Genomic DNA, 25,828 nt, shown 5'->3' with positions numbered 1-25,828 from the left:
CTTGTTAGGCATTAATAGTGATGTTATTCCCTTTGAGTAAAGCAGACTGAATAATGGATTTGATAGCTTTAAAAAAAGGTCAGGAGCATTCTATCAATTTTAAGAATTTTAAAAGTCTCTATTTAGCCACAAACACCAAATGGAACTTTCATGTACAGAGATATTTATTTTGAAATATCAATTGCCAAAATCAAGCAACAGGGAAGGGATATGTTTCCTTTACAATGTTCCAGTGGTACCTCATTGTCTAAATGGAGTCTAACCTGATCCACCAGACTTACTCTTATGTTAGAGAAGTTCCCCAGTGCACTATAATCCGACCCCCATGGCCACCAGAAATCATTCTCAGCTACCCCCTCCCTTAACCTTTGGAGATTTGCCCATATTGTGATTATTTACATTTAGCTTTGTTCCTTAAGACCTAATAGGGAAAGGATGCTCCACATACCCACCTTGAAAAAAATCAGGAAGACTGAGACCCAGAGATTGACTTTCTCAGTAGTACCCTTCCCTCTGGAACAGCTTGCCCCCTGAGGTTAGGTGTGCCCCTACCTTGTTGATGTTTCAACAGATGACAAAACAGACCTCTTTAAGACAGCATTCGGACTCATTCAACAGGTTACAGGTTTATTTAGATTTTAATAGTTTTATTATTAGTTTTATGAATGGATTTTATCATTTTATTTAAGCTTTATGTCATATGTTGTAAGTTGCCTTGAATCAAAAGAGTAGGTGACATATACATTTTGATAAATAAAAACTAGACGTGCTCTTATTGATATTAAATAGAAGCAAATCAAAATTATACTTAATTCTCAGCACACATCCAACACAGTCTTTGCTTCTCCTTCAAGCTTGTGCATAACAGCTCCACTTGGAAAAAGCTGACATCTGCAAGTATTGTCAGTGCAAAGTCACAACAGTATCAGGAAGGATCTGTTTCTCTGCAAGAGAAGACTTGCAAAATTTCAGCCTTGATATATCTCTAATACCCTACCCAGCCTTCAAGGACCAGGGCATCTTTTCCTACCCCCAGCTTACCCCCAGCTTGCCCCTATCCTCTGAGTAACGAGAAGCTCTGGGTGATTAGGCAGAAAGACTGAGAAACTGTTATCTAAAAAATTCTTGACTAGCAACTTTTGCAGAAGTATTTTTGAGGCTACTTTAAAAGTAAGAGCAGATGGATCTATCAACTCACTATGTAGCACCACTTACAGCAGACATACTATCTACCAGCAGCTCAGCAAGCCTCAAGAGAACTGCGGCTCAGAGTCTCTTGCTTCATTAGGAGCACCTCAGGTTATGCAGGCTCATGGGTCCCCCGTGAGATGCTGCTGTAAAGCAGCAAAAGAAAGGAGCTGGCAGGCTTGCTAGGAATGGCGGCTTAAGACATCAAGTGCTCTATCACTGCAGATAATAGTGATAATTTCCATAACTCCAGAAAAAATCCATCAGTAGAGATCTTTCTTCTCTCCCAGAAAAAGAAATAATAGAACCATGTTCATATTTCATGCACACTTTTTGTTACTATAGCACAATAAGGCTAGTTACATCTTCTAAATTTAAATCTAGAAGCCTGCTGAAATATATCCATCTACCAATGTCCAGCCTGCCCTGTTCCATTTGCTGATGTCTCCCAGGAGAATAGTTGAACCAGTCCAGGTCTGGAGCACATAAGGCCTTAACAACACCATCAGGAATGTGAGATACAAATAACACTGCATCCCCCATCACTGTATGCTAGCAATCATATATAAATGCTTAGGCAAGGCAAGCACTTTTCTTGTTGCCTAGTAACTTTCAGATTAGGGACATATTCCTCCAGTGCACTTTATATGAGGCTGTCTTTAAAGACAACTTGTAGCTTCAACTGCCAAAGGGCAGTAGCCCATCTGCTAACTGCGGCAGCAGATGTAGCCATGAACCACTGATGATAGCTATACTCATTGACTGTTTTCCAATTTGCTTCCTGGTCCAGTTCAAAATGGTGGCTAATACTTTTAAAGATACATGGCTCACTTCTGTGATACTTATAAGACTATCTCTTCTGACAAGAATCAGTCTTATCCTGGGTATTCTTGTAAGAAGGATCTGCTGAGAATTCCAACCCAATGTGAAATGAAGGGAGTGGGAGCCCAATAAGCTCAGCAGCTGTGCCCATATGTTGCTTTCCAAAGTACAAAATGTCCTGAAGCTCCTGACCTTCAGGAAGACTCTTAAGACCTGGCTATTTCACAGAGCATTTGGGCACTAATTAGCTGCTTTGTAGTTAGTTAGCTTGTAGTTTTGATGTTACCTTGTGCATGTTTGCTAAATACATATGGTTTTTGTTCAGTTGTAAACTGCCTTGAGTCCAAAGAAGTAGGCGGGATATAAAATGGAGTATACATAAACCGATATAGTTCTCCATCCTTTTCCCCTCTGTATGCTCTGCCAAAACACAGCTGATACAGAATGACAAGGCAGAGTAATAACGGGAGGGAAGGGGGAGCCATTTACAGAGATATTATGGCCTGTGAAGGCACAGCTTTTCCTCCATGCTTTAATGAACTGTTTGCTTCTTTTGGGGAACAAGAGAGATTCAAAATATCCAACAGGCTTCACAGGGCGTGCCAGAGAAAGGACCCAAAGGAGAGAAGGCATGTGGTCAGATGGCAGGACAAGTGTTCACTAATAGGCACCCTGGCGCTCGTCAGATGACAGCAATCACACTGCTGAAGTGATAATTAGCCAGGATACAGAACTTCCCACCACATGCAAAAAGGGGTAGCTGAAAGCTTTTGTGGGGTACCTATATAATCTTAATTTAAGAATGGGAATGGATCAACTTGTCCAATCTAGAGGAACTCACCAAAGGGCACCTGCTTACACATGCAGGCATGCCAAGCAGCATACAGACCTTCTCACACTGAATGCTTCATTCATAAGTGGTGAAATAAGCAAGCAGGGCAAGAAAATGGCAGCCTTCTCTGTTCCCCTTTTCATAACTGGTACCAAGTAGCATAAAGACATGTTACTTTTAAATATGGAGGATCCTTTCTTTGCAGTTTTTAACAAGAGCAGTCCTAATAAAACAGAGCAAAGGAAATGTGTTACTAATAGCTAGCGAGATACCTTTGGTAAGCCACAAAGTCAGTAGCTATCTTATTATCTGCACACCAACAGCTAGTATTCAAAATTTTGCCTTGATTTTTAAATAGAATCTATCTGTAATCCTAGAACAGAATCTAGGTAATCTGTAGTAGATCAGCAAGAGTTTCTAATGCCCAACAATCTGACAGCAATAAAAACGTCTGCCTCCATAAAATTACCTTTGAAACTGAAAACTTGGGGGACAACCAGGAATGGACTTTTGTGTGAAAAGACTTCTCAGCTTGACTCTGGCACTGATCATAAATTTCTGCATATGGTCAGAGACACTGGATTCTTTCTTAGGGTGTACCTTCCTATCTTGTACCTGCTATGATTTATGGATCTCAGATATATCAATTCGGGAAGCTGCAATCTGCCTATGCTTAATAGCCTCAACAGCTGAATTAGCATCATACTTTGAGGCAGCATAAAATTCCATTTGCTTTTTCTGAGCAACAGTTGGCTTATACTGGGTTTGCAATCAGCTACTATTGCAAGTTTTTTCCCCATAGCAATATCATGAACCCAAATATTCCCCATTTAATTTTTGTCTCCTAAACGAAGTACTCTATGAATTTCTTAAACTTCATTCTATTATTTTCAGGTCATTTCTAAATTGATCAAAATAGTCTGGAATATTATTTCTGTTCACTAGGGTATTAGCTATCCTGCCAAATTCTGTGTCATCATAGATCAAAATATTGAAGAGTGGATGATCCAGGATTGATTTTTGTCACAATCTATGCAATACCTCTCTCCATTTTGCTATTGTGCTTTGTGCATAATAGCAAATTCGAGAGAAGTATTGCATGGATTGTGCATGCACACACACATACATGAAGATGTGTGTCCATTTAGTCTACATACAGTACATTCGGAAAGTATTCAGACCCCCTTCACTTTTTTCAGTTTTGTTATGTTGCAGCCTGATACTACAATCGTTCATTTTTTTTTCTCTCATTAATCTACACTCAGTACCCCATAATGATAAAGTGAAAACAGAATTTTAGAAATGTCTATAAATGTATTAAAAAGAAAAAACTGAAATATCACATTGGCATAAGTATTCAGACCCTTTGCAACAACACTTGAAATTTAGCTCAGGTGCCTCCCATTCCTCTTGATTGTTGCTGAGCTGTTTCTACACCTTGATTAGAGTCCACCAATAATCAAATCAAAATGATTGGACATGATTTGGAAAGGCACACACCTCTCTATAGAAGGCCTCACAGCTGACAATGCCTACTGTACCAGGGCAAAAGCCATGAGGTCAAAGGAACTGCCTGCAGAGCTCAGAGACAGGATTATTGAAGGCTACAAAGGCACAGAAGGCTACAAAAAGATTTCTGCTGCATTGAAGGTTCCCAAGAGCACAGTGGCCTCTATAATTCTCAATGGAAGAAGTCTGGCACAACCAGGACTCTTCCAAGAGCTGGTCGCCCGGCCAAATTGAGCAACTGGGGGAGAAGAGCCTCAGTAAGAGAGGTGACCAAGAACCCAATGGTCACTCTGACTGAGCTCCAGAGATCCTTGTGGAGATGGGACAAAGTTCCAGAAGGACAACCATCACTGCAGCCCTCTACCAATCTGGGCTTTATGGCAGAGTGGCTAGATGGAAGCCCCTCCTCAGTGCAAAACACATGAAAGCCTGCTTGGAGTTTGCAAAAAGCACCAGAAGGACTCTCAGACTGTGAGGAACAAGATTCTCTGGTCTGATGAAACCAAGATTGAACTGTTTGGCCTCAATTCTAAATGTTATGTCTGGAGGAAACCAGGCACTGCTCATCACCTGCCCAATACCATCCCAACAGTGAAGCATGGTGGTGGCAGCATCATGCTGTGGGAGTGTTTTTCAGCAGCAGGGACTGGGAGACTGGTCAGGGTTGAGGGAAAGCGGAATGAAGCAAAGTACAGAGATATCCTCAATGAAAACCTGTTCCACAGCACTTAGGACCTCAGACCGGACCAAAGGTTCACCTTCCAACATGACAACGATCCTAAGCACACAGCCAAGACAACACAGGAATAGCTTAGGGACAACTCTGTGAATGTCCTAGAGTGGCCCAGTCAGAGCCCTGACTTGAACCCTATTGAACATCTCTGGAAAGACCTGAAAATGGCTGTCCACTGATGGTCCCCATCCAACCTGATTGAACTTGAGAGGATTTGCAAAGAAGAATGGCAGAAAATCCCCCAATTCAGGTGTGCAAAGCTTGTCGCGTCATACCGAAAAAGACTCGAGGCTGTATTTGCTGCCGAAGGTGCTTTAACAAAGTACTGAGTAAAGGGTCTGAATACTTATGCCAATGTGATATTTCAGTTTTTCCTTTTTAATAAATTTACAGACATTTCTAAAATTCTGTTTTCACTTTGTCATTATGGGGTACTGAGTGTAGATTAATGAGAAAAAAATATGAATTTGAACGATTGTAGTATCAGGCTGCAACATAACAAAATTGAAAAAAGTGAAGGGGGCCTGAATACTTTCCGAATGCACTGTAGTTATAGTCCAAAATATCTCCCAGGCACTAGGTTGGGGAAGTCTATTTCATTAGATCAGAACAAGGTTCTACTGGATCCGTTCCCACTTTTCTGTTTCTCCCCAGCACCTGGAATTCTGAAGTAATCTGCTTCTGAAAAGTGATATTTCTTATTGCTTATCACTTAGCATACCAAAGAGCTCCCAACACCTACTTAAAAAACACTCTCCTCATAAACTAATAGAAGCAAGTTGATATGTATCCTTGGTTGAAAGTAAGTTTTTAAACAATTTAACATATAGAGAACAGGAGTAAATGAAAATGTAAAAGGATGAAGTCTCACATAGAAAATATTCATACTCCAAGACAAAATGTGATCGGTGATCAATACTCAGCACCTCAATATCCCATCTGAGCATTCAGAACCACCTATTTAAGGGGGAAAGTCTCTTAACAATTATGTAAGAATATCACTCTTGCATTGTAAATTTGATGTAGAGGAACATTTGCTAAAGGCAAAATTGGGGAGCCTTTGGCCTGCCAGATATGCTATAAGAAAACTCACAGCATCCTTCACTACTGGCTATGCAGAGTGTGAATGCTAGAAATTATCAACATCTGGATGGCTACAGACTCCTCATCCCTGCTTTAAAGACTTACAGCAAATTCTGCGGCCAGGACAGGATATTTACACCTTATCTGCAACACTAGTTCAAGTTTGCAAGCTGAGTTGTCATCTGTGATAAGATAAAAAGGATTCCATGTGACCAGAAAAGAAAGCATTTCTAAATGGGAAAAAGGGGGATCTTTTTTTTTTCTTATCAGGTAATTTGATTATGAGCTGGTGCAGATTTGAACTACATTTTGCTCACATCATCCTTCTCACTCAAATCTAACCATGCATACATGCTCCACAAAGAAGGCCTAAACTAGCCCCTAAGAACTGGCAAGATAGTAAGTAACAACTCTTGAGGATTAAACTCTTTGATGTGTTTTGAAATCATTTTGGTTGCACAGCAAAAGAAACGCAGAAGCAAGTTAGCAAATTACGCATTATAACTCAAGCAGGTTAGCATTTTGCAAACTTAGGGCTTGCAAAATAGGACAAAAGGATTGTTTCTTGTCTCAATGTACAATCTATGGTATTTTTTCCAACATTCAGGACAAAGACAACCTGGCAGCAAGGAGAAAACCCAGTGCCAGAGAGACCAGACTCAGAGCAGTATCATAGGCTTGTGTATAAACATCAGTAGTTTAGAGTATGCAAAATGTTTCATACTTGAAATGCTTTGAACCTGAAACACTCTATTCTAACTTTAAAACAGTCTGTTCTGATCTTACTGGAAATGTCTGACTTCCCAGAAATGTTTCAAGCTTGAAACAGCTGCTTTGACTTCAAACAGGTTGTTCCTACTTACCAAAGGTGTTCCAGGGCTATTTTGAAGTCAGAATCAGAATGTTTGGAACAACACTGAAATTTGGTAAGGCTGAAAAACTACTCCAAATGCAAAAGGGAGTGGTTCAAGCATGAAACATTTCAAACTCAAAATGTATTGCATACCACTACTTAACCACAACATGGAGCTCCTGCAATAGCAACTGTTTGTTTTAACGGCACAGTTCCTCAGATTAGAAGCTGTTCATCAACAGGGCAGTGTTTAAAAGCAAGGACAAAGACAGGCCTGGGACTCTGACTGAACACTGTCTAGACTTCACTATGTGATCGGATGGGTGACTATGTTTTTCTCTGCCTGTTTGCACTACTCATTGAGCAATTCTGAAATCCTAAACACACCAATCTGGAAGTAATTTGCATAGGATTGCACTGCAAACAGTGGCGTTGCTAGAGTCAAAACCAGGGGTCAAAATCCACTCAAGAATGGCAAATGACTGGGGGCAGGGAAAACGAGGCAACAAACAGCTCCAATATCAATGGTCAGGCTAACTTAAATTTGCTAGTTCCTCCAGGTTGATGCCAATCACCGTAGCATATACAGAATCAAAGAACAACCACATAGCCATGTTATAAATCATAACTGGATGCTATAAAAAATCCAGTTATGTCTTCCAGATGTCTTGCACATACAACTTCCAAATTCACAGCTAGCTGGACTGTTATCTGAACTTGAAAACCAGCAAGCAGAGGTTCAAGGACCAGCTCTTTGATAAGCTAGTCTTATTACAAATAGTAGAAAAATCATAATTAGATCATTTGCAAACTAAAAGCAACAACCAGGTTATCTGCAAGGTTATCTGGGATGCATTTGAGCCTCTGAGTCTTGAGGAGATGGATATGGTTCTTGAGGGTGTCAGTCCTGCCACTTGTCACTTGGCGGATCCCTGTCAGCTGGTGAGGTAACTAAAAGTTGAGCTTGGGTGGTGGTGAACACTTACTGAGTAAGAGAGTGTTCCTGCTTGCCTTGAAGAAAGTAGTCAGATGCCCCTTCATCAAAAAGCTATTCCTCCAACTTGCAAGTTCGGACAACTTTTAACCAGTTTCCAACCTTATCTTTGGGGGGGAAGTTGTTGAAACAGAGGTGGCTCTGCAATTGCAGAGAGCCCTAGAAGAAACTGATTATCTGAACCCTTCCAGATATAGGACTGAGTCCACATTTGATTGCTGTTGTGGATGACCTGTGTTGAGACCAGGATAGGGGAAGTGTGACTGTCCTGGTCATGCTTAATGTATCAGAGGTCTCTGATCCTTCTGAACTGCCTGTGAGGATTTCCTTCTTTCTGAGTGGGCAGGCCCAGTTAACGGTGGCAGGGAGTGAGCAACCAGGCCATAGGTCTTTCCACTGTGAGATGCCCCCAAGCTAGACACTTTTGCTTCTCTTCTACATGGAGCCACTGGGTGAAGATATCCACCAGCATGGAGTCACCACTATGGATTACACCTCAATGGCAGGCTGAACAGGAGATGCAGCTGAGGCTCTGTCCTAGGGCCCAGAATCTGTTAGAGTCTGGATGAGGACAAACTTGTCCTCTTCTATGGAACAGCATTCTCCCAAAGATCAGACTGACTCCTATTCTCCTGAGTTTTTGGAAAGCTATGATCTCTGAAGTTTGAGATGCTGACTTGATCTCTTGCAGTGGGGAGTGTTATTTGGGATTGGTTGTTAGCAGTGTTGGAGTATTTTGTGATATATATTTCTTATGTATATTTTTAAAATCTGAATACTGTATCAAATACGCATGCTTCCTAGAGTCTAATAACTGAAGTGGTGTATGAACCTAATAAATATTTTTTTAAAAAAGGAGTGGCCCCAAGATTCAAATAGGCATCTCTTCATCCTTGTGTGGTGCTAGAAGACTGAACTTTAACTATTTCCTCAGTGGAAACAGCAACAGACATCTGTGCACTGTTATTGTAACAGACCTATTGGATCCCAAGCTCTTCCTACCTAAGAAAGGTTAGTTTTTCTGGCCCTCACACTGGATAATGGTTGGGAATGTTGGGAGATCCTATCTCAAAACATCTGGAGGGCATAAACTGAAGTGGCAAATTATGCACTAGCACCCGCCACCATTTTCTTCATTTCCTCCAAATTTGAGGAGAGGCAAAAACTGTAGGGCAGGTCATTTCAGTTGTCACAGAGGAGCTAGATGACAGAAAGCAGATATGGTATTGAAGGGTAATTTTCTGAAATGTGCTTGGTATACATTTCAGACAAGATATTTAGTTTTACCTTACCATGCAGAGTGTCAAATCACAAAGAGAAAAACCATCTGCCATAGATGGGCTTTAGAAAATTAACAGGTCCTTCTTCCATTTAAGTCGAAGTGGTGGATAGCTTATGTCTTTTAGGATCAACCATCAACAGTAAAGGAACAAGCAATCAAGAAATACACTGCAGACTAGCACTTGGTAGAGCAGCCATGAAGACCTTGGAAAAGATATTCAAATGCTGCGAAGTATCTATACCTACAAAGATCAGAATCATGCAAGCCATGGTATTCCCTATGACGCTCTATGGAAGCAAAAGTTGGATTTTAAAGAAGCAGGATGGAAGAGCATTGACACCTTTGAACTTTGGTGTTGAAGAAGACTCCTGACAATACCGTGGATAGCCAAGAAAACAAACAAATGGATCATCAAACAAATAAACCCAGAGTTCTCACTCCAGGCATAAATGACCAGGCTCAAATTATCCTACTTCGGACACGTTATGCAAAGACCTAACTCTCTGGAGAAGGCTCTAATGCTGGGAAAGGTGGAAGGAAAGAAAAGAAGATGACCAGCAGCAAGATGGATGGACTCAGTTAGAGTGGCAATGGGGGCACTGTTGGGAGACCTGAAAAAACAGGTTAGGGATACATTGTCATGAAGAAAATCTATCTATATGGTCACTGGGAGTGATGGTACATATTCAATAATATTCTAAAAATCTTCCATGTAATGTCACAGCAGGTGGCAGCACCTAGCCAGCTCTGGTTGATTTAGAAAAAGGTAAACACATTTGGACCTAGTTACTACTTGGATGAGAGGTCAACAGGAAGTCCAGGGCTACAGACTAGACTGGCAAGCCACTTCCATATGTTGCCAAAAAAACAGTAAGGAAGTTCTATAAAGACACTAGGAGTCAAGCTTGAGTCAAGGCAGACTTGACTTTATATTTAAAAATTCCATTTTTGCAAAGAAAATATTTTCCTCAAAGGATATTGGGTTTTCTGATTTTAGGATTTTAGTCCACAGGAAAGATTTATTTTCTGCTTTTCTTCCTCACTGGACTGGGAACTCATATAGTAGCATGACAGAGCTATGGTCCTCAGACAGGGCACTTCTGAATTAAGTTTTCCTTAATTCCTCATTTGCTTCTGCTTTTAGTTCACAGCAGATTCACCATCAAGCAAGTATAAGCAATAGACCATATTTAATTTTTTGCATTATTAGAGTTGGGGAATACAGGAAACCTATAAATATTTGCTTGGGGTAAGATTCATTGAACTTAGTGGGACAAATTTCTGATTAGACATACAGAATTCATTTACTAAGTAGTAACCCCTTTGAAAAGAATAGGCCTTCTAAGGAAATGTGAACATCAGTTCTCATACAGTCCGATTAAGCAATCTGATACTATATCAAGCCATCATCAAAACAACAAACAGATGAAAACTATATCTCCCACCCAAAAGGGATTTGCTTTTAGCCCGTATATGGGGGGAGGTGAAAGAAATTTGAATATCATCATTACATTTGATACTCAGCAGTTGCTAAAATTCTTTCATAATGGCTTCTTAGCTTTTCTGAAATAAGTAACTGATCAGAAGTTCCTGGATTTTTGTGTGTATGTTTAGTTGGCCTAGTCTACTGAGGAGGAAAAAAAACTGTATAAAATTGCATTATGAAGGAATTAACTATTACATTTACTTTGCTTAAAGTTATACTTTTGATGTGAAGAATTCCCCTATGAGTGCCTCTAAGCACATACAGATATCACACCCTCAGCCACACATATCTGCAAATTCAATACCCACACAAATAATGGCATTTGCTATGAGTGAACCAGATAGTTTCTTAATTTTTCTGATTGACATGGAGAATTTCAGATGCTCATTTTATTTACTTAAAAAAGCACATTATTTAATAGTGTTCACTTCCAGATGAACAAAATCCATTTGAGTCTTGTAGTTATGATTTAAAGAGATTAAAATGCAGAAATGTACATGTTCTGGATATTTCTGAGTTGTTTACGGTTTCAATCATAGTTGGCACTGTCTTAGCTGCCATATGCTGTTTCCAGAATCAGAGGTAAAATACCTCTGAATATGAACTGCTGCAGAAAAACAGCAACCAGAGAGGCAAATGCCCTCATGCCTTGCTTGTGGCTCCTGGAAGCATCTGGTTGAATTACAGTGAGAAACAGGATGCTGGACTAGATAAGAAAATCCATGGAATTGGATTTCTTATGTTTATGTCATGTTTCCCTGCCATTGGTTATTTTCCTACAACCTCTGTCAGTTTTGTCTTCTACGTACTTGGTCTTCTAATTTCCACAAGCAGCTGGTACTCACTTCAACTTTTCCCCAGAAATCTTTCTGTGAGGCAGTCTATCATATTCCCCCATTTCAAAGGTGAAAGGGCCAAAGCAAAGCCACCAAACTTGGTTCCCTACTGCAAAAAGAGAAAACAGCTGTTCTCCAGACCCAATGAGAATAAAATTACCGGCTCTCCATTTCATTCAGGGCACTTGTTTTATTTTATTTCATTTTTTAATAATAAATATTTTCATTTATTTTATTTCATTCGGCACATTTATTTTAAAGCCCAGGCAAAAAAAACAAAACCTTCCCCTGAAAATGCTGGATTGATCCTCTCAGCCTCCTTTTCTAGAAGCTTGAAAACCAAAACCCACTTCCTTGCTCAACTTATTTTTTACTCTGTATTTGTTATTACAAGCTCCCTATCCCAGCTTTAGTTCAGCTGGTTTGTTGCAGAAGGATTACATATTGGGTTGCAACTCACCGTTTAAGACTAATTCTAAGAAAGCAAGAAAAACAAACCTACTGGATGAGGAACAGAAATGTCCCAAGCTGGTACCTTCCAGATGGGTTAGACTACAACTTCTATCCCTCTTAAGGAACATGGTAATGGAAGATGCCAACATGGAAGGCATCAAGCTGGGGAATGCTAGTTTACAGAAAAACAGCTCCCACTCAATTTTTTATCAATTCTCATCTCCTTAACTGCCCACAAAAGAACTTCAGATGGTTCACTTTTTCTATAAACCCTTTCTTTTAGATTAAATACATGCTGTAATTTCCCAGAATTGAATACCCAGTAAAAACCATTTTTTTAAAAAAAAGAAGAGGAAACTCCCATTCCATACAGCTGCAAATATGTGGTAAAAGTGGGGGAGCCAGGGACCAGCATCTCTGCAAAATTGTGAATGGGTCTCAAGGGAGATGGAAACTTCCACTACCAGCGCAGACAATAACTTCTACTTAGGTGATAACCCTGTAGCCAGATCATACCATTTCAGGACTACCAATGGTGGCTTGAATTATGACACGCTACTCATAGGAAGGATGCAATGGCAAACCACTTCTGAAAAACCTTGCCAAGAAAACTGCAGGGACTAGTCCATGCAGTCACCAGGAGTCAAAAATTGACTTGAAGGTGAGTGCGTATGTGCACGCGCATGCACACACACACACACACTCCATGTACAAAAAGTTCCCTGAGTTACAAGCTAACACATCAGGGAGAATATAACACTAGAATCCCTGATCTTCTGTTTCCCATATACAATGAAACTTTTGAGAGGTTGGGGTTGCCCTATATCATGAGACAACTCACTCAAAGTGCTTCTTTAAGGAAAATGAGGTTATAGATGGACTGAGCACATTTCATACAACAGCTCTATATGTGTTGCACACTACCAAGCTGAATGGGGAAAATCTGCTGCTTTATTTGATTGGTGCTTCCCCTCCTATGCTTTTCAGAAATGAGGTCACAGAGACCCGAGAGAAGAAAACAAATGAGAGAGCTCAGCTAGACCAGAGCAATCTTCTGTGAAACTCAATGGCCTGTGACCAAGAATGGTCAAATACCTTTAGGAGGTACTACAAGCAGGGCATAAATTCAGTAAGACTTTCCCTGTTTTCCCCACAACTAGTATACAGACACTTAGTACAGAGACTTTGTTATCAGCTATCATAGCAGCTGTTGCTATGATAAAATAAAATCATTACAGAAATCTAATCCATTGCAAGACAAAAAGGATGAGCTCTGATGGATCACAGCAAACTTCCTCTTAGTCCAGCATCCTGCTGCCAACTGTACATAGCAATTTTGATGTGGCCATATTTGCAGATGATCAGAAACTTCAAACTGATATAAAACACAACTTATTTTGATATTAGTAGGTAAGATCAAAGTTGGGACATTAATTCTGTTCCAGTTCCGCTGGTTGCCAATGTGCCTATGAGTCCAATTTAACCTGTTGCATTAACGTGTAAAACTCTATACCAGTGTTGTCCAAACTTGGCCACTTTAAGATGAGTGGACTTCAACTCCCAGAATTCCCCAGCCATGGCTGGCTGGGGAATTCTGGGAGTTGAAGTCCACTCATCTTAAAGTGGCCAAGTTTGGACAACACTGCTCTATACTGTTTGGGGCCACGTTATTTTGCCTATACTTTCAAATCAGCCTTTAAAATCCTTCTTGTGGGCATGCCAATAAAAGCAATCACGTTCCTTGACAAAAAGCCAGGGCCTTCTTAGGAGCAGCCCCACATCTGTGGAACTGTTCCAACTGAGATATGCATGAGCCTCATTATTGTAAGGGTTTTCAAGATTCATTTCATTTGTTTAGGAGTGCTTTTTGTGACTAGCTAGAAGTATGTACATGTAATGTTAAGCCAAGTTGCAGCCGTAATTTGTTGAACAAATAGGCTTTGTACATAATGTTAGTTCAGGAACAGGCAACTTGGAGGCCTAGGGTTTCCTAATTTCAGGCCCTCAGCCTAAGGCAAGAACTCCACTGCAAAAGACCTGTGGTAAGAGCTATCCACCCTTCTCCTACTGCTTTGCAAGAAAGAAGTATCAGAAAAAAAATAAAAGGTACACCAGATAACACAAGGGGGACTCCCCCCATGTCTAATACTGGGCCCACTAACTACTTATTTTAGATTTGCTTAACTTCAAAATAAATTGACATTTTGGGACTGACCGTGTCCACTATGATAGACATTTTGTGACCATACAAATCTCCTATGATAGATGTCTGCCATGGCACCCTACCACATACTCTCAAAATTCCTAAAATGCTCCCACCCCCAAAAGGTAGCTTATCCTTATTTATTATTTCAATTTCAATGTATTATTATTTCAATTTATATTATTTATACTCAATTCATATTATTCAATTATCCTTAGCTTAGAGTTAAGTATGAACAATATAATTTTTTTCTTGACCATTACATAATCCATCACAGTAGAATGTGGCTGGACTCCTATGGAGGTTTTTGTCTGCCCTGTTTTGAGAAGCATGCCACTATTATCCAGAGGCGGTGCCCACATCTCTTGACATCTAATGGTTGCATTTAGTTTGGAAGTAAAAATTGCCATCCATCCTTACCCTGGAAACTCACCTAACTGGACAAGACCATTGGAAATGTTTGCTTTGCTCAGTAGCTGACCCAGAAGGAAATGGTTTACTTGACTAGGATAAAGATGGCAGAGTAAACTAAAAACCCTCCAAATCCTAGTGAGGATGAATATTCATCTGACTGGGCCAATCTGTAGATTGGCTTGTTCATAGGTATGCAGTGATGAACCACCAGCATTTGGGGCAGAGCAAGAGGCAATGGTGAATGATGTGCTTGGTTTATTGATGAACTGTCAATGCAGACCAAGGATAATTCATCTGCTAGACTAGTTTTTCAACCTCAGCAACTTTAAGAATTCCTGGCTGGGGAATTCTGGGCATTGAAGTCCACATATCTTAAAGTTGCTGAGGTTGAGATACACTGTGTTAGACTAGTAAGCATTTTGGATCAGCTCCTGCTGATCCTGTATAGGTATACTTTGTCTCCTTCAAGAACTCTAGAGGAAGAGGGCACTGTGGTAGGATCCTGTTTTGCCTGCAGAAGGTCTCATGTTCAATCCTTGGCATCTGCATTTAGAAATATTGTCAGGTAACTGGACTGACAAAGCCTCTGTGGCCAAGACCCTGGAGAACCTCTGCCAGTAAGACCAGGCAATAATACCACAGAGATGCTAAGCCTGAGAGCTACACATGCCGCCAAATCTTGAGTTCAGCCCTGAGCAGTTCAAAAAGTTGAAATGGTCAATATGACCAAAGGAAAAACTAATATATGGTAAATGATGCACATTGACTATAAAGGATTTCATTTTAATATGCTTTTAAATTAAAATCAAATATATAAGCTTGTTGCAACTTCTTAAATTGTGCAGCCCTTGTATACTGTTCACAGGCTGAGCCCATTCCTCAGACTAAAAAAAGTCATCTAACTTGATAACACGAGGTTCAATTGCTGAGAGCTCCAGAGGGCCAAACTTTTGCCTGTACTTAAGTGGGAGATTCCCACGGTTTCAGGTAAAGATGTAAAAAAAGTTTAAAGATTACTCAAATACTTAGATTACTCTGTAAAGAAAAAAAAGGTTTGTAAAAAGTTTACAGATTACTCAAATACTTACAGATAACTCAAAGAAAGTGTATAGAAAGTTCTCCGTTTATATCTGGGAATGACCACTCTGCGTGAGAAACTTATGCTGACATCAGGCAGCACTTGACTGGATGGACCAATTATAAGACTTAGCAGAAGGCAGCTTCAGATGATTCTAGGAATATCATCTGAAAACAGTTTCCTAAAATATTACGGGCTTCTAGACAAAAAGCATCCATTCCCTGAACATAACACCCTTCCCCAAAGACCGGGCCAAACCTTGTGAAACTCCGCCTCTTTTTAACAGAGCCCTGTGCTGTTTGAGAAGCACAGTCCTGCACAGCTGGTGAGGCTCAGAGGATTCCCAGAAGAGCACAGCACGTTCCAGCATTTCCACCTGCATATGCGGGTCAACCACTCCTATGGATTAAGAGACACCTACTGTCCTTAGCTGATGTATGTTCCTCCTCTATTTTGTTGTTCAGCTTCACAAAGTAATACCAAAGGTTAAGAAAAATACCACGAACCTCAAGATTCTTAATTTGTCACATGCAGGATGCACAGTTCCTAACTCTACCCTTCCCTCATTTTAATTATTTTGAGAGCAAAAAGGCAGCAAAAGCAGGACCATCGCTTTGTCTTGTAACAGAAGTGGCAGATGTAAAATACTGGCTAGGAAAACAACACAAGCAGCTCATTAAAATTTGTATTTCCATATTGCTTTGTAAATATTGGTCTCCTGTATGCTTGCCCCAAGTACCTCATTTGTTACTATCTCCCACACACCCAGGAAAAAGTAAACTACTAACAAAGTGTGCAGCAAAGAGAGATTGCATAATAACCTTCAGATCTGCTGCTGAATCCCATAGCAACTGCACTCATTTCAGACAAAAATTACTGGCAATTTTTTTCCTGCACATCCAAAAAACCAAGCTGAGAATCCAGCAAGTTCTGATCAGATCTACAAGGTACAATCAGAATAGTAATGTTGTTTGACCAAATGTTCCTGAAACAGAATATTAACTTCTCCTTTAATAATATTTGCTCAAGGATTTTTCATATGCTTTGTGCGCCTACCCACACTTTGCAGCAGCTTAAAGATTAAGTAGTTTCATTGTGGAAGCAACTTTCATGACCCACTGGCCACTGCATTATGATACAAACCCATAAAACTCCACTGTCTTAAATCTATCTGCTTGTAACATGCCATAAGACTATGGGAACTGACACAGCTACCGCTCTGGAACTTGACTTGCTCCTCAGTAACCTTTCCAACAACCTGTAAGGTCCTTATTCATATTTATTTATTTACAGGTAATCCTCATTTAGTGACCACAATTGGGACTGGCAACTTGGTCATTAAGCAAAACGGTCACTTAATGAAACCATGACTGTGATTATGATGTTACTTCAAGTTTGCATTACTTTACAGATCTGCGAAGGTCATATATGCAAGGTCTGGTCACAAAGTTACTTTTTCATCACTGTCGTAACTGCAAATGGTCATTAAATGAGGACTAGATTTATATGGCTGCTCATCTCAAATACATGACTCTGGTGGCTAACAATATTAAAAATGATAAAAAATACACATACTGATTATATTTTAATAAACCCTGTTATTCAGATCCAAAATGAGCTGAATTTTGGTCTGAGGAGTTCCAAATTCATGCTCTTGACCAAGGTTTGCACCCAATTACGTACCTAAGGCTGGGGGGGGGGGACTGTTGTGTGCACAGGGGAAGATTCTGCAAAATTGGAAAGAGTTGTATCATTTCTCAGCTGCCAGTGAGTCAGATACAAGTAATACATATGACCAGGCAGGAAATACAATTTTGAAGACTAATAACGTAGGGAGGCTTATCTGCAAAGCAGTGCTAAAGGATTAGAAATAAGAAGACAAGTAAGAATTTAAAAAGGGCTTATAATCTAAGGTAGCTGTTTTGAATGTAAAAACTCACCAGGTTAATCTCTAGTTAAAAGGATGAGGTAGCAAATGGAAGGACAGTTCCTCCTCATCTCAGAACCTATAGAATTGTTGTGAGACAAGGAGAAAATACTGGCCTACAGGACAGACAGCCTAACCCCAACATAAGACAATTCTATGTTGTACAAATGACAGATACGACCAATTCCATTCAGCAAGGAAGTTCACATACCAACATTTTTCTCATAACAAAACACCTACAATAATTTGTAAACAAGAAAATACTCTGCAAAAATAAGGATATTACTTTGGGCCACACCTGACCTGGTACTTACCATATGCATGAACACTTAGGAAAGAGATATTACATTAGCCACTCTTAACACAAACATATCAGCATTTCTCCTTCTTTCTCTATGGGCCCAGGCTTACTGCCCATGGCATAGCCTGCTCAGGCTGGAATTGGCTCTCCTGAGTTTCACAGAATGATCTTTAACATCACCTGGGTCTTGAGAGGACCAAACTTATTATCTTGGTGCAAAATAGAGGCTTTATTCCTGAGCTATTGTCCCAGAGCAAGATTTGGACTTGGGATTTCCTAACCACCCTGTTCCTTTGAATCACTGCCAGTCATTTAAGTACGTGCGTCTCCAAAGAGGCACTTCCTTGCCAACCCGGCTACTCACAGGATGTCACAACCACTTCAGCCGATGTTCAATTACAACAGGCCTTGATGTGAGTGAGCAAGAGGAGGGGAAGAGGCACCTCAGTGCAAACAGACAAATCCACCCAACTGCTTTGTGTGGCAGAACTGCCTTCCCCAGAAGGTTTTCAACAGGATAGAGACCTGTCAGAGAAGATTTAAGTATAGGGTGGGGCTGGACAAAAGGATGTTTCACATTCATAGGTGCCACCCTCAGCATTCTGCAGAGACAAAGTACACAGATACATATAACACTTTTCAAATCTTTGGCCACTGAATCAAATTTCTAGGTGCTCAGGATCAGCCCTATCTGACAGCCCTTGAAAAGCAACCATTTATTCTTACCAGAAAACTGCAAATATGCAACCATTCACCACATCACATTGACCTCAGACACTTGCCCCAGTAAGGCCCATCTACTGCCATTTTGAACAAACCATTATACTGTGAAACTGTATTCAATTCACAACTCACGCATATATTATTATGGATTGCTCAGTTGTGTCATTTGTATTTCGGACAAAATTAATGACTGTTTAATCCTGATAGATGGTGGATTATGTTTGTAATACTGTGTGTAGGCAAGCCCATGTAAAGAGATAGCATAACTCCACAGCCCCAGTAGGGTCAAACAGTCAAAGTGCCTTTATGCGGAAATTCAGAGAAGGTGACAAGTTCTAGATATCTATGAAAATCACCCATCTTTATCAAGTTGCTCCGATTTTTTTCCTACTGACCATTTACAAGGTCAGTTAGTGTGAGCTGAGAGAGAGAAACACTGAACAAAATTAGATTTTAAAACTTTGTATCACAGTATTGGAAAGGGGATTTAATTTACTACATCTAATGATGCTTATTGCAGGAAGATGAATTTAAAAAACAACAAGCTAGAAACAGAGGTTATGAATGATATTTGATGCTCTTTCCAGCCCTAAACTCTCCATGAATATACATGCTCCTTCTCTCTTTCATAGTAACTTCATACTATCTCTAGTAGGAAAGATAGGCCAATGAATTGTCTGGACCTTCTATGAATGCCTAGAGAATCCAGTGCCTCAAATAATGTTAGACCATAACAAGTGTACCCAATGAGTTACAAAATCAAGTGGGGATCTTCATTGGGATCTCAGAGGCAAATAATTGCTTTCCAATGACCCAACAGAGCAATTTTGCACATGATACGGAGCCCAGTCCAGTTTGGGTCAACAGGAAGATGCAATCAAGTTTAGCGTGCATCAACACAATGCATTATTCCAAACTCCTGCTTGCCACATCATATATGCCTAACAATGCCTGTGAAAGGACCTCTACCAATGGCCTCTTTTCGTAAAACCTGCAAGAGTATTATAATGAATAGTACAGCCAAGAGGGACATTCAGGTTTACATTGAATAGCTAATTTAAAAAGGATAAAGGGAATTCAGAAGAGTCACTGCTAATAATAAAGGACTTGCTTTGCATATAAGAAAATCCTGGTGTAATCCCTGGAAACAGCCCCAACTTGAAAACCTATGGAGTCTTTATCAGATAGCATGTAATACAGAGTATGAAGAATTAGCAATCAGATTTGGCCAACTCCACTTTTCTATAAAGGATGCATTGCTAGTCATGTGATGAGAGTCATTCTAAAATATATTCCTGGCCCCAGTAGCCCCTCATCGATCAAGGATTGGACCCTAGTTTTGTAACATTAATTTCTGTTGCAATCATTGGAATAATGGCATTATTCCAACAGTTTGAAATTATAGCCCAAAATTATCATAATGCCAAGCAATCCCACAGCTGTAATTGATTGCCTTAATTGGGGGATGATGGTAGTGAAAGACCACACTCATTCCTGTCTTCCTCAGGAAATGTATATAATCTGCCTATTCTATATGCTCACCCAAATTACATAGTTGTATCCAAAGAATCCCACAAGTGAGAAGGCCCTTTTTTTGGAGAAAAGCATCAGGCACTTTTCCTCCTCCATATCATTCTCACTCCAACTTTTTCTGCAACTGATGAATATACCCTTAGAAGTAATTGCAGTAAGAAACCCATGCTAAGGTGATCAGTGCTTCAGCTAGTAATTAGCAGGAGCCCTCTTCTTAGCTCGCCTGAGGCCCACCGGTAACCAACATCCCACATTAAAAATAGAGAATGACACAATCCCAGACTGCCTTTACTGGAAGCTGAGGTTGCCAATGATAAACAGGTTTGCCACTTGGCTACTGCTACTCAACTTGGATGGAGGGCAGAACTGGAAAGAAAAGTGTTATGTTTTAAAAAACAGGCACAATTCATTTTGAAAATCACTATTAAAACAGGAGCCAATGTTTTCCTTCAAAGCCATATTGCTTAAACCCTTTCCAAGAGTTCAATTTAGGCGACCAAAGAGTATTTCAACACCCCCTTCAAAGGAGAGCTTCCAGAGTACAGCATTTGGCAGGCCCCCAAGAAATCTAAGTCAGGATCTCCGTCATCAGAGTTCACACAACTTAACACAAGACAGTAAGCAGTAGCGACTGGCAATGGAACAGCCCTTCCCCCAGCCAGATTCCAGTTCTCCAACTTAATAAAAAAAAAAAATCCCACATCCTTTTAAAGTGTATTCACTACTGATGTTCTTGGTAAAACAACAAGGCGTGGGGGAGGAAGCAAGCAAGTCAGCATCAAGGATTTTCACTTGAGACTGAGGATATGAAGGACAAGGGAAAAGGCTATTTAATCGTCTCCTAAATCTGAAAAATAGGCCCATTTAAGATACGGATTAACAGCAGAACTTAGACCAAAATATAGAAGTTCTGTATTTTCAAACTGGAAGTCTAAAAGAGGAAAAAAAAAAAAAAGATGGAAGACGGGGATGTTTCGATAACTGGCATCATCTCAACTTCTTCTCTCCATCTAAAGATTAAAAATGTGAGTTACGCATCACAGCATGCCTTGTAATCCCATCCAAGAAAGACTACTATGTGACAGAGAGTGTTCATATAACTTTTTAAAAAACATTAAACTTTTTAAGAATGTCACCTTTCCCAAAAATACAACAGCCAAAGATTCAATGGTCTGTCAGTGCTTTCCCACTATTAGCCAGTCGATCAGTTTATTGATGGGGGACCCAATTGTTCTTTTCACACTGCTAACAGCAGCAGGAAATCAGTGAAATGTTTCCCATAGCCAGGTGTCCAATGAGAAAAGGGGCAGAGCTCTTTACAAGCTACAATCTTTTGCAGCTCATGGATTACCCACACGTACTCAAAGCTCTTGAGTTCACTGCTATATAGGATAGCGTCTTCGCATTGCAGTCCTTGACCACGGCTCAGGCAATCCCCTCAGAGCATATAACTGATCAAGGCAAAAGGAAACTGCCATCCTCATGGATTCCTCATTTCCATGTTTTCTCTCTATACACACATACACACATACACACACATACACACACAAAGAGATGAGGAGGTTGCTCATTCTCCCTTTATGCTACAACATGAAAGTCGAGGAACCAGTTCAGATCCTCCTTATGTACATCTGATAATGGAAAATAGAAAAAAAAAACTTTCTTTAAAAAGCTCCCTTCCCAAGAGCATTTTTTAAAAATCTCCTTTGCATTTTCTAACATTTGGGAATAGATTCTCTACACAATTTGATGTACCCTATTTCATATTCTGCCTTTCTGCCCAGAAATGACCAATACTGTACATTAAAAACTAAACATTTTTAAAGCATATTTCTTTCTAAAATATTCCAACAAAACCCAAGGCTGTTTAACTGTTATCTACACTTTCTGCTCATATTTAGTTTATTCAACTCTTATTAGAGTTTTTGAACCCTAATAAGGCTCTTTTAGGGAACTTATTTTCTTGGTTTGGGGGTAACAAGGGAGTGTCTAATTTCAACTGATCTCCAAGTCAACCCATGTGACCATCAATTCATTCCTTTCAAGATTTATGAGAAGAGCCTCCTCACTTCTATGGCCCATTTGGGGAGAGCAATCAGGAGGTCTGTACTTTTATGTGTCCTGCATCCATTTTTAAGAGATCCTTTTTGCCAGTTTTTTGCTGAGAAAATAAGACTCTCCCTTTAATATAATTCAAGTCCTATACTTTGCACTTAACATCCTTACTCCTGTTGGTTAATTTCCAATTCATGATCAGTCCCCTAATTGACTATTAAAAAGGTAGGGATAATCTGCTTTTTTGTTATTACCTTCCATGCTTTACCTTTACCTACAGAGGTTTTTGCCAAGCTACATCTTGTAGCTTTGGAAGGAGAAGCTTCCAAAGAGGGTCTTTGGAGTGAACGGTGTAAAATCTCCCCAATCTTTTTTTTCCATTTAAGGGTGGGGGTGGCTTGCTCAGATCTTTTTGTGAGCTGAAGGCATCTCCCAAGGTTTTTATTTTTTGACGGGGAGGGAAGAAACGCTGGCCTTTCCACATTTCTTTACATTTCAACCATCTAAATTTACTAGAGGAGTCGTTTCTTTCTAATCCGAGCCATTTATTTTCTTTAATTGGTGGGGGAAAGATCTCACCAGCAGAATTCCAGTCCTGCGTTCCCCTATATTTCTAAGAAGGGCTCCGTCCTGAAAAGAGCCATTTGCTTCTTGTTGAGGAAATCTTTCTTCAAAGACTAGTTTTGAGAAGAGAGGGTCCCCCTTCCTGCTCCCTCCCCAAATTTAGGAGAGGGGAAGGGAGTCCACTTTCCTTTCCTCTCAAACCTTGTGTTGGTGAGAGGAAGAAGGTCCCCAATTTCCCAGCCTCCCACTTTTCGAGCTCGCATTAAGAGGAGGGGGCTTTTCTTCTCTTTTTCCCCCACAACCAACTTCTCGAAATGAGAGGGGAGGGTCGCTGCCCCGCCCCCTCCTCGCCCGGAGACCCACCTTGCGTCCCTGGTAGGCCTCGAAGGCTCGCAGGGCCGATTCAGTCAGCTTGACGTGGAAGACAGAGACTCGTGTGCCGCGGCCGAGGCGCCCGCAGGACAGCGCATACCCCCTCTCAGCCAGCGCCGCCATCTTGGGAATCTCCGCGGCGGTGGCGGCGGAAGCCCCTGGGACACGCCCCCTCAACTATTATGGAGCAGAAACGCCCCTGTGTAACGTCATCTAGCCGCGCGGCGGCAGGCTTAAGTTGCAAAGTACGACGGGAAGCGTAGTGTGCAACTTCCCTTTGCTTTGCTTATAGGCGCCCTCTTCTGGTACGTTTCCAAACTCTCCTATACCGCCATTGCCAGGAGTTGCGCAGGGGCAACGTGCCGCTAGGCATGCTGGGGGATATAGTCTTTTTGTATCCTTCCAAAATTGGTGTCCTAAATTTGAGGCAACGTTTTTACGGTGGACAGTGGCAACTCTGGGAAGTGTTGCTTTTATATATTCCAAAGATGTACTTAGTTTTTTCTGCAGAAAACTTTCCAAAGAATCTTGTGCCACCACCTTAAAAGTAGGCAATGTTATTATCTTTAGTGGATGATGTTCACTTCATCAGATGAATGGAGCAAATTACTGTGCCTACTGCTGTAGAAGAGAGGAAAAAGTGGTGATGAGATGCACAGAGCATCTTGCTGCTGGCCTTGGACACGTTATAAGACTTCTAAATCAAAATGGTACATAAGCATATTCATATATAATAAAAAATGAAGTGTATATATTTACTGCACATAAAACTTTCAAATATTCACAAAAAGGTGCTGATGATTAATAATTTGATTGTCGATTTCAAGAGTTGCAAATACTGAACATTGTTATGACTGCATTTATTTTTCTACAAATCATAACAATGTTCAATATTTGAAACTGACAGTCAAATTATTAAGAAAAAAGTTCCACCAGGTGCATACAGTACTTCCTTGGGAGATACACAGCATCAAGACCCTCGGTTTCTCCACTTATTTTGCCCACCTGGTTTTTGGGTTTGGCATCAGAGCAGGGGAGGTAGGGTGCCAATTGTCATGTGAGAAACTCTGCAGGTGACCAAAGATACTGTCCTGTGGATAACCAGGAATGGGGCCTTACAAAGCTTAAAACCTTTCATGGTTCAGGACCTAGGTACCTGTGGGACTGCCCTCTCTCCATGGGCTCTGCCCATCCTTTGAAATCTGGAAAAGGATTAGAGAGGGCTCCCTCTAGGTCCATGTCCTTAAGGCAGCGTTGTCCAAACTTGGCCACTTTAAGATGAGTGGACTTCAACTCCCAGTGGCTGGCTGGGGAATTCTGGGAGTTGAAGTCCACTCATCTTAAAGTGGCCAAGTTTGGACAACACTGCCTTAAGGAATGCCATCTGTAAGGATCCCAGGGTTGGGCCTTCTCAGTCATTGCCCCCCTTCTGTGGGACAGCATTCCCCCTGATATTGGATGGGCCCAGACTCTGTTGATTGATTATGTGCCATCAAGTCAGTGTTGATTCTTAGTGACCACATAGACAGATTTTCTCCAGCAGGATCTGTCCCCAATCTAGTCCTTCAGGTCTTCCAATGGTGCACCCATCGCCACCATAACTGAGTCCATCCACCTTCCTGCTGGTCATCCTCTTCTTCTTTTTTCTTCTACCTTTCCCAGGATTAGCACCTTCTCCAGAGAACTAAGTTTTCACACAATATGATAAATTGAGCCTTGTGATTTGTGCCTCAAGTGAGAACTCTCTGTTGATTTGCTTGAGGATCCACTGGTTTGTTTTCTTGGTTGTCCATGGTATTCTGAGGAGTCTTCTCCAACATCAAAGTTCAAAAGTGTCCAGAATGTTTGTTAGCTTTTCACAGCTGGCTGTTTCAGCATGACCTTGGATCTGTTGTTCTTTTCCCTCCTGGAAACTGATTGGGCTCTGGCTGTTCCTCAGCACTGGGAAAATTCCCAGCACCAGGCCTGATTGGAACTGCATATAACTCTAATACAGTAAAATAGACAAATTAAATACCTGGGGATGGTAGTGACTGGATTTCTGGGCTCTGCTGCTGAAATGTGACATTTCTCTAAAGAGAAAGTAAGATTCTCATTTTCACAGTTGAAAATAAATGGGTTTTAAAGAGGAATGTAGAAAGCAGATTTCTTTTCAATCAGATCAGATACTTGATTCGTAATATTCAGTATATACAGTGACTTGCATTATATCTCTAATCTTCAAGGATTTCTGGCAACTGCATTGTACATTCTAGTTCTATCTGGAGATATGGAGGATTGACACTGGGACTTTTTATTGCACAAAGTGGGAGTTCTACACGGAGTCAGTAGCTTTTCTCCAGTGTGTATGAGCACATGTTTCTGTCACAGAAAGGTTCTGAGACAGGGGGCTCCCCAGTGTGGTCAAAAAAGTCAAGATGGTGACCATGATGGCCTATCATGCATAAAAAACAGGCCAAATTTCTGTTGCACTGTTGTGACTGCCAATTTGACTTTTTTGACCACACTTTGCAGAGAACCTAGTTCTGAGAGGAGAAATAGTACACAGCAAAGTCAAATGACTAAGCAATGCCAAGGGGGAAAAAAA

General features: G+C 40.7%; 1 protein-coding gene across 1 annotated transcript in view; it reads right to left on the bottom strand.

The window, feature by feature from the left end:
- Window positions 1-23,399, bottom strand: part of ELL (elongation factor for RNA polymerase II) — a 47,668-nt gene extending 24,269 nt beyond the window's left edge. The window contains exon 1 of the mRNA XM_007434753.4: window positions 23,233-23,399. Within this exon, the coding sequence (XP_007434815.1) occupies window positions 23,233-23,364 (132 nt within the window). The 5' untranslated portion in view covers window positions 23,365-23,399. The remainder of the gene's footprint in view (window positions 1-23,232) is intronic.
- Between the last annotated feature and the right edge of the window lie 2,429 nt (window positions 23,400-25,828).

The sequence above is a fragment of the Python bivittatus genome, unplaced genomic scaffold, assembly GCF_059951505.1.
Source record: "Python bivittatus isolate LINGU-HERP-01145 unplaced genomic scaffold, Pbiv_v1 ctg000580_np1212, whole genome shotgun sequence".
Lineage (NCBI taxonomy): Eukaryota > Metazoa > Chordata > Lepidosauria > Squamata > Pythonidae > Python > Python bivittatus.
The sequence above is the reverse complement of the archived record's forward strand: the minus strand, read 5'-3'. Positions and strand labels throughout refer to the sequence as shown.